Source organism: Triturus cristatus, chromosome 5_2 (genome assembly GCF_964204655.1).
Source record: "Triturus cristatus chromosome 5_2, aTriCri1.1, whole genome shotgun sequence".
Lineage (NCBI taxonomy): Eukaryota > Metazoa > Chordata > Amphibia > Caudata > Salamandridae > Triturus > Triturus cristatus.
The window spans coordinates 882399286-882412772 of NC_140588.1; the positions used below are offsets into that span (position 1 = coordinate 882399286).

Sequence of the window (13487 nt, forward strand, 5' to 3'; positions counted from 1 at the left end):
GCGACTGCAATCACGCGACACCCGCTTTACTGCTGTTTGGCGACCCTTAGTCCACTATCTCTGTAAAATAGAACTTGCGCGTTATCTACCCTCCAAGCTTAGAGCGTTACGACTTTTTGAAGATGCCATACTCCCGTCGGACCCCAATAGGCTCCTTGCGTAACCAGACCAGCTCCCTATGGCAAGCCTCAAGCTATGCGCTCAACACCATGCACTGCTGTGCGCATATACCCGTCCTCCCACCTAGCCGCTTTTGTTGTTGTATACTTCCTTTTTTCTCTTCTCCCCTCTTCTTTCGACCCTTTTCTGTCCCTTCGCTACTATCCACTTTAGATGGGCCTCTTGCCTGTGTTCTTACTGTTCTTGTTACACCAAAAAGGTCCTGAGACTTCACACACTACTCTAATATTGCTATATATGCAATGTCACGCGGCCGGCCCACCAAGGGTTGTAGGCGACCAGCTGTGTTTTCAACTGCTCTTAATGCCTTTACATATTCTTGGAGAGCCTTGGGTGAAACGCGGCCGGCCCTAAATGAGTTGTAGGCTTAACGCTTTGTCAATTTGGACCTCTGTTCTACTTTGTTTGTAGAAAATAAAAAAACAGATCTTTAAAAAAAAACCAGTGTACAAACAATTGAGAAAACGTACTTGTTGCTTCAATCTCCCAAAGATCAGCACGCACCACCACAAGGAGAGTCAAGAGTCAATGTCTCACCCTCACACGATCTGCTCCGGCCCGGCACCCCAGGTCCAGCCGACTCACTTAGTGACAAGTGAAACAAGTCACTCACTCATGGCCCAAAACTGAGAATCGGTTCTCTTCCTGTTAATCCCTGGAGGCATGCACACACCACCACGTGGGTGTTGCGTGCTAATTGTCAGAACAGTTGGTTCACTGTCCCGGGCGGACTCTGGAGGATACTGTTTGCAGGGCAGTCATTGGTAGCGCTTTCGCGCGCTACCAGATTGACGGCCCTGGGATCCAAACAAGCTTGTTACATATATTGCATCCTCAGGTGGTGCGTGCAGTGCGGTTGCACTTACACACACTGGCCAATCAGGCCCAGTCATGCTGCGCACTTCTTTGTCGATTTGCTTACGGCTGGCTGCCAATGAAGATAGTGTCATGGTGATGCCGACACTTCTGAGGCGCCGCCCCAGCTTATAAAAATGCGCACAACGGGCCAATGAACGTCCAAAAAGTAGCCTCCCGCAATTTGGGTTTTTTCTTGCACAAATGGGAAATATGTCACCCATTTTTGCAGGGAATAGCCCGATCTGGCAACACTGGCTGGGTGTATGGCGTGAGCCTAGTGATTCGCTGCTCTAATTGGGGTGGGGAGTATTGGAAGGCGGGGCAGCCGCTTTGAGGCCCTGAGTTGTCCTGACTCGGAACTGACCCCCTCCTTGTGGCAAGGTGTTGTGAGGCTGAGGTGGAAAGCTTGCTGTGGCCTGTTGGTGGTGGTGGTGGGGCGGAGAGGGGACGATTAACTGATGGTGGCAGTAGAAGTGTGTGACCTAGTACTGTGGCACAACTATTCCTGGGTAAAGTCCTGAATGTGACGCAGCTCAACGGTGACCCCAAGAAGAGAGCCGAGTATCAGTCTGACCCCCTGGACGGTGAGTGCAGGTGGGTTGGCAGTATTTTCAACACTCTGAATGTCAGCAAGCAGATAACCTGGGGCAATCCCCCCCACTGAGACAAGAAGAAAGCTACGGGGAAAAACAAACACAAATGAACTGGACACCCCTCAAGGAGATGTCCGTCAGCTGCTGGGCGAAAGCTTCAGCATGTAGGGACCCCTCTAAGTCAGTAGAAGTGTCTCCTCGGATTATACCTGGGAAACAAAAGGTTATATATAGAAAAAGCCATTCTTGTCTTGGGCCGAGATTGTGATAAGGCTGCCATTCCACAGATAGCTGTCGCCATTTGTATAACACACCTGAGGGCTTTGTACACAATGCCAAGGCAGTGTGATGGTGTTCTTACGAAGAACTCTGTGTTAGCAAGGTCAAAGTTTCCAAGAAACTAACCCAATTCAAATGTGTGTCAAAAGTCGATGTGACTAAGTGAAGGCAAATTTAGGAAAGCACTGTCTACATGTAAAAAAGGCACGATTTCCTACCAGGCTGAACTCTGGCTCATGACGAGGGGTTCCGGCGCTGGTCGCAGACAGGCTTGCCTTTGGTGCACCGGCTGCACATTTGCGCCACTGCCTGTTTAAATAGAGCCAGGAGCTCTTACAGACTCTTCCTACCTGATTGGCTTTGCCCTGCCATTGCAAGACAGTCAGTGCGTCAGCCTGAGCGCAAGAGAACAGTTTGAAATTTCTTATGCCCAAAAGTTGCAGGGCGTAGCATAAAAACAATATATGTTCAAATAGGAAAAGATAAAATAACAATGCTTTAAATTAAGAACCAGTTAACAGTATATCTGGTAAATCCCCCCCATGACCCAGGGGTTAAATAACAATTTAGCCTGAATTGGACCCCGTCAGCGGTTCCTTATATGTAAGCAGGGCATGTGGAGGTGGAGATATCTGAAAAATGTAGATCTATTGAGATTGAATTCCTCCTTCAACACCTCGGGAGATGTGGAATTCTTGGCTCCATTTCTGCATGCCTGGATGTCCCTTTATCACATAAAGCTTACCCACTTAAAACAGAGTTCCTGATGATATCCCCATCCAGCTTCCTTTAAGTTCCGAAGTCCTCTAAATCCCTTTGTTTCTATTTGGTGAGAAAGCTTGATTCTGCCTTGGAATGTTAAAAGCAGAGTCGAGCCTTAATATATTGCTAGCGCTTTTTGGCTGCTGCCATACCCTTTCCTACCAGTTTAGGCAATTCAAGGTTACTTACTGCAGTCACCCCTGTCCCTTTGTGGACAGAGATGTGGATCTTGCACGCAACCCGCAGATCATCCTGGGCATCAGTCTACCCAATCCTCCTCTTTGGCAGTGACAGCCTCCAAGCGTCATTTGGTTTCCATAAGTGGCGCACAGTTACCCTAAGGGGGACAAAATTCAGCACTTTTCCCAAGGTGGCACTCATCGCATCTGACAGGTAGGTCCTCCAGATCGTTTATGCTGGCTATGCCCTATCATTTCTTTCTACCCCACCACACCTTCCTCCACATCAGAGGTGAGTGTTGATGCAGGATTTGTGACCTTTGTGAGCTTTACTCTCCAAATGAGCCATTGGGAAGGTTCCGGACTCTGAAATACTGATAACTTGTTACTCTTGCTAATTCTTCATGCAAAGTAGGATGGAAGGCTTTGGCCTATCTTCGCCTTCTGAATGCTATCCTAGAGAAGGACAAATTCTAAATACTCATGATGGCCCAGGTTCTGCCTGCCCTGGATTCCGGCAACTGGATCGTGGTCTTGTAGGATGCATATTTCTATAAGCTCCAACTGCAGTCTCTCAGACATTACCTTCGGTTCAACATAGGCCAAGAGCAGTTTCAGTTTGCTGGGTTTTATTAAAAGTGATAGCGGTTGTCGCTACCCATCATCGGACGTTGGGCATACCAGTTTTCCCTACGTCCATGACTGGCTGTTAAAGCTGACTTGCCACAGTTTTTCGTGGACCGCCTCTAGACAACAGGAAACCTCATAACATTGTTGGTGTTCTTGATCAACGGGCCAAAGTTGCACCAGACCACTTAGCAGAGGTTTCCTTTCATTGAAGCTGTCTTGGGTACTGTATGGTTCAGGTATTTTTTCCTGTTGCAATGAGTCCAGGACATTCGAGCTATGCTCCCTCCTGCATCCTCTTTAACGACTATGCCAGGTGGCATATACAGGCTCTTCTATGGAATCTGAAGTCCTAATGGGCCCACATCAAGGAAACCTGTCAGATGCCATTTACATTTTGATGGAGGCTGTACATGCTCTGCAGTGGTGGCTAATCAGCTGTAATTGGACCAGCGGAAGACCCTCCTCTTCCTTCCGAACACAGAGCTGACGGTGGTGATTGATGTGTCACTGCTGAGTTGGGGTGTCCACCTGGGGGAGGTGCTCAGAGGACTCTGGCCTCGGAGGAAACCCTGCTACATATGTTGGGAGGATCGGGCCATTAATCTGATCTGGTGTTGAATGCCTTCCTATCATCTATCAAAGGGGGAGGCTGGTGCAGGATCTCACAGACCACACCACTGTCATGTGGTACTGCAAAAAAGTGGGGCACAGTGGGTCCTGTTCCAGGAGGACCGACTCTATGGAGTTGGCTGGAATATCGAGGCATTTTCCTGGTTATGAATAATCTGGGGGGCTCTTCGCATTCCAGGGCGGACCAGCTCAATCTCTGGCATCTTGTGGATTACAAATGGTTTCTGCATTCTGTGTTGGCACAGGGCATCTTCAGGCAGTGAAGAGAACCTTTGCTAGATCTTTTCACCACTGTTGAATGCAGTGTCAGTGGTTTTGTGTGTTGAGGTTTCCGCAGGAAGACTCAATCAGATATGCGGTCTGGCAGGAATGAAACACTGGATTCCCTTCCGCACCGGTCTCACCTTACCCAAATTAAAAAAAAAGGTGAGGGGACACCCTTGCCCGAGCCGTCCTAGTGATCCTGGACTGGCTAGGGCAGTGTGGTACCCGGAGCTTCTGGGCATGAGCATCTGTCCTCCGATCAGGCTCCCACTTTTGGAGGATCTTATGTTGCAGCAACAGGGCAGAGTCCCTTTACCTGAAACTGTGCAGCATACACCTCCATACGTGGAGATTTTGAAGCGGCAGTTAACTGCATTTGATTTGCTACCCAAAGTGGTGGAAGTCATCCCTGCTGCACAGCATCCTTCAAGGACGTACACTTATGCCACACTCTTGGGCAAATGTGTGGCCTGGTGTGGAATGCGCAAGACAGACCCTTTACAAGCCATACTGTTGAATGTTTAGCTGTCCACAATCCTCTTTTAAATCCTCTATTGTGAAGTGGTTTATTAAAGGTTCAACATTTGTTCCGTCCCAGCCTTTTTGTGATACCAATGTGGGAACTTAATTTGGTCTTGATGTTTCTCTTGTGTATTCCCTTCAAGCCTGTGAACAGCTGTGCTTTGTGTCTTCTGACTCTGAAGACTTTCTTTTCCATTGAAGTAACTTCAGCTCCTTACATAAGTGAACTTCAGACACTGTTGGTACAACTGCTCTATACCAGCTTTTTTCTGAACAAACTGTTGCTAAAAACTCTGGTGGCCTTCTTGCCTAACATTGTGACTTCTTTCCACGTTTGGCAATCCATCGCTGCCCCAGCATCTTTGCTTTACCTTACCCCTTGAAATAGAAGGAGAGACTTTATTGGTTGGACCCCAAAATAGGTTTAACAATGATCCTACCAAGGACTATTTAGTGGACGATCAGCTTTTTGTGGGGTTCTGTGGGGCAAAGGAGTGGAAGGCTGTGCATCCTCAAATTAAAATCCCCTGCAATGAGTAATCTTGTACAAGTAAGCAAACACTCACAAAATCACTAAAATCATCTAGAAACTCAGTAGCATTAGTGGGACTTTAAACCAGGAATGCCACTAAAATCTTCTACCTGTACTTGAAAATGTCCATGTGGTTGGGAAAGGAACCACCTAAGACATCTTTTTAAAGGTATTTTAAACAACAAGGGAACCCAAAAGTAATGTACCAGGGACCTTGGGAGTCTAGACAACAATGGTCCCTAGAAGAAAGAATTTTTGAAAGCGAAATGAATATAGACTCAGTCGTTACTATATTGGCTTGACTTGCCCAGCCGGACAGAGGTCTAATATTTACTTTTAAACAATTTTAAAGCAATTAGTACAGACAGTACATAAAGTGGGACACAAGCCTGTGTCCTACTTAGCCATAAGGTACAAGAGAACGGTGAACAACAGGAGGCTCAGGCAATGCTAATTGTTGTTTGTTTCACATGAGTATATACAGAATTGTGAGGAACAAATCACAAAAAACACCTTTACAAAGAAATAAATAACAGTTTTTCGTATAAGGTGTATCAAGGTGTCTACTGCGTTTTGAACCGTGAAGAGAATGGGCGGTTCATCATCAGGACATAAGGTACATGCCTGTTATGTAGAGCCTATTAGCCTGAAGGGAAAGTGTGCAAGGAAAATACAACAAGGAGGCAATCAGGGTATATATGCTTAGATGTCAAGAAGTTAAAAGACAACGCGGTTTTAAACTCAGGAAGGTGTGGATTGAAGAACGGTGAGTGGTAGTGAGTTGCGTAGTTAAGGAGCAGTACTGGAAGTGATAGGGTTCGTGGTATAATGGATTAAGGATCTGCGTGTGACCTATCAAGGTGGCTAATTAGGCCAAAAGTGTACAGTGCTTACGCTCCTGTTGTTCACCGTTCTCTCTTGTACCTTATGGCTAAGTAGGACACAGGCTTGTGTCCCACTTTATGTACTGTCTGTACTAATTGTTTAAAAGTAAATATTAGACCTCTGTCCGGCTGGGCAAGTCAAGCCAATATAGTAACGACTGAGTCTATATTCATTTCGCTTTCAAAGGTTCTTCCTTCTTTGGACCATTGTTGTCTAGAATAATCTTTTTAAAGGTGGCCACCACACCACTCGCCCTTTTTTTCCTGAATTGTGGTTGCTCAACTGGTTGTTTTAATCTGCAGGTACGGTTGCAATTATATCTGGTTCTGCACAATCCATTATCCATGCTTCAGCAAGAAATAGTCTTAACTATCCTGTTCGATAAAATCAAAAATATGAATATTATTTTTAGGAGGGAGTCTGTATTTAAAATAGCACTTTAAGATTAGCAAGGCTGTTTTTAATGGAGACCATACCTATGTGCAGGTCTGAGAGCTGCAAGAGATAAGTAGCTATCTGTGCCTCCAGAATATTTGTTAGCCTGTTCCCTTTTTCATGAGAAGATATTCTATACAGTAGTGATGCAGCATAAGTAAAGTAAAATATTTCAGCCTTGTACTATTAAGTTGTTTGTAATGTTTGTGCTAACTAATGTAGTTGTTTTTAATCACCGTGTGCAGGTTATCAAAGTGCATTATTTTAAATTGTGGTCTGTGTATCTAACTTCAGATTCTCTGTAACATGTCATTACATTGTGAATTCTTTAAAATAGTAATTTTTTTCATCAGCTTGTTTTGACAGGAGCTATTCAAGTAGCCGATAAAGTTTCCTCAGGAAAAAGCTCTGTATTGGTGCACTGCAGTGATGGCTGGGATAGGACAGCACAGTTGACCTCATTGGCCATGCTAATGCTGGACAGCTACTACAGGACACTGCCCGGGTTTGAAGTATTAGTACAAAAAGAATGGATAAGCTTTGGACACAAGTTTTCATCTGTAAGTATAACATTTATTTTTAAATTTGTTTGTGTTAACTGTGAAATATTAGCCAATTAGCATTGCTGATCTCAAACGTTTGTGTTTCTCGCATCTAAACAAAAAAAGGCAAAACAAAGGCTTTAGGTAAGATAATTTAACCCCTTCGCTGCCAGGCCTTTTCCCCCTCCTGTGCCAGGCCTTTTTTTGGCTATTTGAGGTAGTGCGCGCTTAGGCCCCTGTAACTTTTTGACCGCATTAGGTAGCCACGCCAAATTTGCGTCCTTTTCTTCCAACATCATGGGGATTCTAAAGGTACTCGGGGTTTGTGTATTCCCCTGGAGGGGTCACAGAAAAGAGCCAAAATACAGCAAAAGTTTGGTTTTTTTGGGAAAAATTGGAAAAACGGGCTGCAAAAGAAAGCGTCTGGGTTTTTCCCTGCAAATGTTATCAAAAAAGGGTTTGTGGGGTTGAAATCACCATTTTCCCAGCTTTTCGGGGATACTTGACTTTTGTCAGAAACCCAACATTTTTTACACAGTTTTGGCATTTTTCTGGGACATAGCCTATTTTTGCAATTTTTTGTGCTTTTGACCTCCTTCCAGTTAGTGGCTGAAATGGGTACAAAAGCAATAGTGGATCCTGGAAAGCTATACATTTTCGAAAAGAAGACAACATTCTGAATTCAGCAAGGGGTCATTTGTGTAGATCCATCAAGGTTTTTTTATAGAAACAAACAGTTAAATGTAGGATAAATTGAAATTTAGTTGAAAAAAACAGCCTTTTGTGTCAACGTTTTCACCTGTAACTTCTTCTAATTATGACAGCTCTTTGAAAGCAATATACCGTTGCATCCGCTGGACATTACTGGTTGTGGGGATATATAGGACTTGTAGGTTCACCAAGAACCCGACGAACCCAGAGCCAAAAACTGAGTAGTAACTTGCAATGGTTTTTTATTATGTACCGGGTATATAGTAATTATTCTGTAAAAAAGTGTACATGGAAAAATCGGTATGAAAGACACCTATGTATTTCTGAAATGGGAACAAAATATAGAGTTTAGAAACAGTAGATATTTGCACATTTCTGAAATTGGGAATACTCATACTAGCATGAGAATTATCAGTCATTTTTTAGAATGACTTCTTTTTTACACTATCTTTCATTTGGAAAGCAGAAATGCATGGAAAGTCAATAGATAATAACAGTTCCTTTACAAATCTGAATTACCCTAAGTCTCCCGATAAAAATGGTACCTCACTTGTGTGGATCGGCCTAGTGCCCGCGACAGGAAACTGCGCAAAACGCAACCTGGTCACACCTCAATTTCGCAGTGAAAAATGACCCTTTTTTGGAAAAATGACTAGCTGTAGTTTTTGAACCATAGCTCTGCGGGCACCTTGGGAAACCTAGCAAACCTATACATTTATGAAAACTAGACACCCAGGGAATCCAGGATGGGGTGACTTGACTGCCTCCCACCAAGGTCTGTTACCCAGAATCCCTTGCAAACCTAAAAAATTGTCAAAAAAAACACATTTTCCCCACATTTCTGTCGTGGAAAGTTCCGGAATCTGCGTGGATCCACAAATTTCCACCCACCCCGCGTTCCCCAAAGTCTTTCGAGAAAAATGGTACCTCACTTGTGTGGGTCGGCCTAGTGCCCGCGACAGGAAACGGCGCAAAACGCAACCTGGTCACACCTCAATTTCGCAGTGAAAAATTACCCTTTTTTGGAAAAATGACTAGCTGTAGTTTTTGAACCCTAGCTCTGCGGGCACCTTGGGAAACCTAGCAAACCTATACATTTTTGAAAACTAGACACCCAGGGGAATCCAGGAAGGGGTGACTTGACTGCCTCCCACCAGGGTCTGTTACCCAGAATCCCTTGCAAACCTAAAAAATTTGCAAAACAAACACATTTTCCCCACATTTCTGTCGTGGAAAGTTCCGGAATCTGCGTGGATCCACAATTTTCCACCCACCCCGCGTTCCCCAAAGTCTTCCAAGAAAAACGGTACCTCACTTGTGTGGGTCGGCCTAGTGCCCGCGACAGGAAACGGCACAAAACATAGTGAGGTGACATCAAAATTGCCTATCTCCAAACCACCTGGTTTTGCAAGGGGGGGGGTCTCTTGGGTTTTTGGCCCGGTGCACGGCGGCCATCTAGGGAAACCTACCAAACCCATACATTTCTGAAAACTATACACCCGGGGGCTTCCAGGGAGGTATGGCTTGCGCGGATCCCCCAACGTTTCCTTACCCAGAATCCCCTGCAAACCTCAATTTTAGCTGAAAAAAATCACTTTTTTCCCACTTTTTTGTGTGGGAAAGTTGTGGCATCACCGGGCTCACTCAAATTTCACACCTCCCAGCGTTCCCCTGGGTCTCCCGGTAAAAATGGTGCCTCACTTGTGTGGGAGGCCCAAGTACCCGCGACAGGCAAGGGCCCAAAACGTAGTGAGGCGACATCAACATTGCCTATCTCAAAACCACCTGGTTTTGCAAGGGGGGTCTCTTGGCTTTTTGGCCCGGGGCACGGCGGCCATCTAGGGAAACCTACCAAACCCATACATTTCTGAAAACTAGACACCCGGGGGCTTCCAGGAAGGTATGGCTTGCGCGGATCCCCCAACGTTTCCTTACCCAGAATCCCAAGGCAAGGGCCCAAAACGTAGTGAGGCGACATCAACATTGCCCATCTCAAATGTCGCATCACTACGTTTGGGGCCCTTGCCTGTCGCGGGTACTTGGGCCTCCCACACAAGTGAGGCACCATTTTTACCGGGAGACCCAGGGGAACGCTGAGAGGTGTGAAATTTGAGTGAGCCCGGTGATGCCACAACTTTCCCACACAAAAAAGTGTGAAAAAAGTGATTTTTTTTCAGCTACAATTGAGGTTTGCAGGGGATTCTGGGTAAGGAAACGTTGGGGGATCCGCGCAAGCCATACCTCCCTGGAAGCCCCCGGGTGTCTAGTTTTCAGAAATGTATGGGTTTGGTAGGTTTCCCTAGATGGCCGCCGTGACCCGGGCCAAAAAGCCAAGAGACCCCCCTTGCAAAACCAGGTGGTTTTGAGATAGGCAATGTTGATGTCGCCTCACTACGTTTGGGGCCCTTGCCTGTCGCGGGTACTTGGGCCTCCCACACAAGTGAGGCACCATTTTTACCGGGAGACCCAGGGGAACGCTGGGAGGTGGGAAATTTGAGTGAGCCCGGTGATGCCACAACTTTCCCACACAAAAAAGTGTGGAAAAAGTGATTTTTTTCAGCTAAAATTGAGGTTTGCGGGGGATTCTGGGTAAGGAAACGTTGGGGGATCCGCGCAAGCCATACCTCCCTGGAAGCCCCCGGGTGTCTAGTTTTCAGAAATGTATGGGTTTGGTAGGTTTGCCTAGATGGCCGCCGAGCACAGGCCAAAAAGACAGTTGACCCCCTTGCAAAACCAGAACGTTTTGACATTGTTTCTACAACGTGAGAATTTCGGCACAATATTGCATGGACAATGTGACAGATATTTTGAGGTTTGCAGGACATTGAGGATAACAAACTTTTTTGTAATGCACAAGAGAGACATCACCATGAACTCCCATGGGTTTACGACAATATCTACAGTTGGTGGGTTATTTTTACATGGAACATACACCTGACAAGGAGCGTTTGCAGCAGGAGCGTTACGGCGCTGTCGCGCAAATTTTAAAATTTCACCTGTTTATTTTTTCTTTTAGGTTTACGGACTTGCGCTTCATTTCCCCCTCACTTGCACTGTAATTCGTGCCCCTCACCGCCGTTTGGCGGGCTGGTTCCCGGGTGGCAGACATCTTGGGTTGGGGGTGAGGATCGGGCTCACAGCGCTTACTGCGCATGCGCCAGCGGGGGAACGTGCATTTAAGGCGAGTCCCCGCCTTCCCTCCCCCCTGACAAGGAGCGTTTGCAGCAGGAGCGTTACGGCGCTGTCGCGCAAATTTTAAAATTTCACCTGTTTATTTTTTCTTTTAGGTTTACGGACTTGCGCTTCATTTCCCCCTCACTTGCACTGTAATTCGTGCCCCTCACCGCCGTTTGGCGGGCTGGTTCCCGGGTGGCAAACCTCTTGGGTTGGGGGTGAGGATCGGGCTCACAGCGCTTACTGCGCATGCGCCAGCGGGGGAACGTGCATTTAATGCTCCTCCCCTAGCGCAGCAGGATCGCGCAGCGGGCGTGTCCTCGCGTGGCCGGAGTCGTGCCAGAGTCGTGCCAGAGTCGTGCCAGAGTCGTGCCAGAGTCGTGCCAGAGTCGTGCCAGAGTCGTGCCCGTCTGCGCCCGTCTGCGCCCGTCTGCGCTAAGGCCGTGCGGGACGTGGCGGACTCTGGCTCGGGTGCGTGAGAGCTGAACATCGTGTCTGCTGCCATGCTGACATATACCAGGGAAAGTTTGATGTGTATCAATCAGGTGAGTCGCTGTTGTGCGCACCCGCCTATCCATCCTCTCCGTGGCCCATACCATTGCCCATGTAATGGCCTGATACTTGGCCCCCCAAAGCCGCTTCTTCGGAAATTTCACTCGGTTGTCCAACGTAGCAGGGTGTCTTCTCCCGCCTTGCGGATTATGAACTTGAATGTGAGGTCGATCCTGAAACATCAACAGAATCTGTATGATCTCATTGAGGATGAAGCCCCGGACATTATGGCTATAACTGAAACATGGCTTCAGGAAGCTGATACTGCCATTCTCAATCTGGCATGCCCCTCTGGCTATTCGATATACACCTTGAATAGAGCTTCTAGAGGAGGGGGAATAGCGCTGATAGTTAGGTCTTGTTTTCCCTGTGTGTGGAATAGCATTAAGATCGCTGGCTGTGAAAGTGCCTCGTTCAAAGTTTCTGTCAATCCTGAGTTTACACTGTCTGGGATGGTGGTATATCGTCCGCCTGGCAGTGATGTGTCGTTTAGAAATGCTTTTGTGGATACTGTCGGCACTTTGACCACTGACTGCGCCAATTTTTCTATACTGGGCGATTTAAATCTGCACTTCGACACACTGTCCAGTTTGACAGCTCGTGCCATCTCTTCGGATCTAGAGGCTTTTCAACTATTTCAGCTGGTCTCACAGCCTACGCATATCGGGGGACATACTTTGGACCCTTTCTTTACCAACTTGACTGAGGCCAAAGTCAATGCAGTCACACCAGTAGAATGGTCTGACCATTTCCTGGTGTCTATTCACTGTCCCGTATCAGTGACCTTTCCCATTTCTTCAGCCAGACGGGTACTTAGGAGATCTTGGAACAAACTCAGGCTGGAAGACTTCCACCATTTTCTGTTGGTGGAACCCTTGGGCACATCGGACAATGTGGATGAAGGGTATGATCTCTTTTGCTCTTGGCTTACTAGGGCGCTGGACGCTCTGATACCTATTGTATCAACTAAAATCAACCCCCGTGAGTCTAGTCCCTGGTATGGCGGGGCCTTGCGCGCTTTGAAGGGGGCCTGTAGACGGGCGGAGAGGGCATGGCGGAAGACCTATGGGGCTGACTTAAAAACCGCATATGCTGCTTCGGTTAAGCTCTATCACCGGGCCATATGTCGGGCTCGTGCGGCCTTCTATGCTGATGAATTTCGGAACAGCACCAACCCGTCGAAGGCCATCTTCAAAGCGGTTAAAGATCTTATGGCCAAACGGACTATCCCTTTAGCCGAGAGCTCGGTCTCCCATTGTGAAGCCCTAGCCTCTTATTTTCTGGGAAAGGTCCAAGCCATCTATCGGACCTTCCCTAGTATTGGGGCTTTGCTGGAAAGTTCCATCGAGACATTACGTCAGTTCACCCTGCCCTCATTCCCCCCCCCTCACCTCTGATGGGTTTGACAAACTTGCTTCGCAAGTTAAATCAGGATCTCCATCTGATCCGGTAAAGCCTGCTCTCTTTCGAGACCAGACCTTTCTGGGGCGCCCTGTGGTGCGCTCCCTTGTCAACCTCTCCCTGGAGTCGGGGGTAGTTCCAACTAAATGGAAGCAGGCGGTAGTGTCTCCGATTATTAAAAAACCCTCCCTAGACCCGTCTAAGCCTGAAAGTTTTCGCCCCATCTCGCTGCTACCGTGGCCGGCAAAGTTGACAGAGGTGCATGTCAATCTGGCCCTGTCGGAACATCTTGCCCGGACCAATGCCCTTGATCCCACACAGAACGGTTTTCGTGCTGGTCACAGCACGGAGACCGCTC

The 13487-nt window shown here is 47.1% G+C and overlaps 1 protein-coding gene across 2 annotated transcripts in view; it reads left to right on the forward strand.

Moving 5' to 3' along the window:
* The window catches only part of MTM1 (myotubularin 1), a 431918-nt gene that overhangs the window by 305295 nt on the left and 113136 nt on the right, over window positions 1-13487 (forward strand). For both annotated transcript variants that reach the window (XM_085608013.1, XM_085608015.1), the window contains exon 11: window positions 7103-7309. In XM_085608013.1, coding sequence (XP_085464139.1) covers window positions 7103-7309 — 207 coding nt within the window. The remainder of the gene's footprint in view (window positions 1-7102; window positions 7310-13487) is intronic.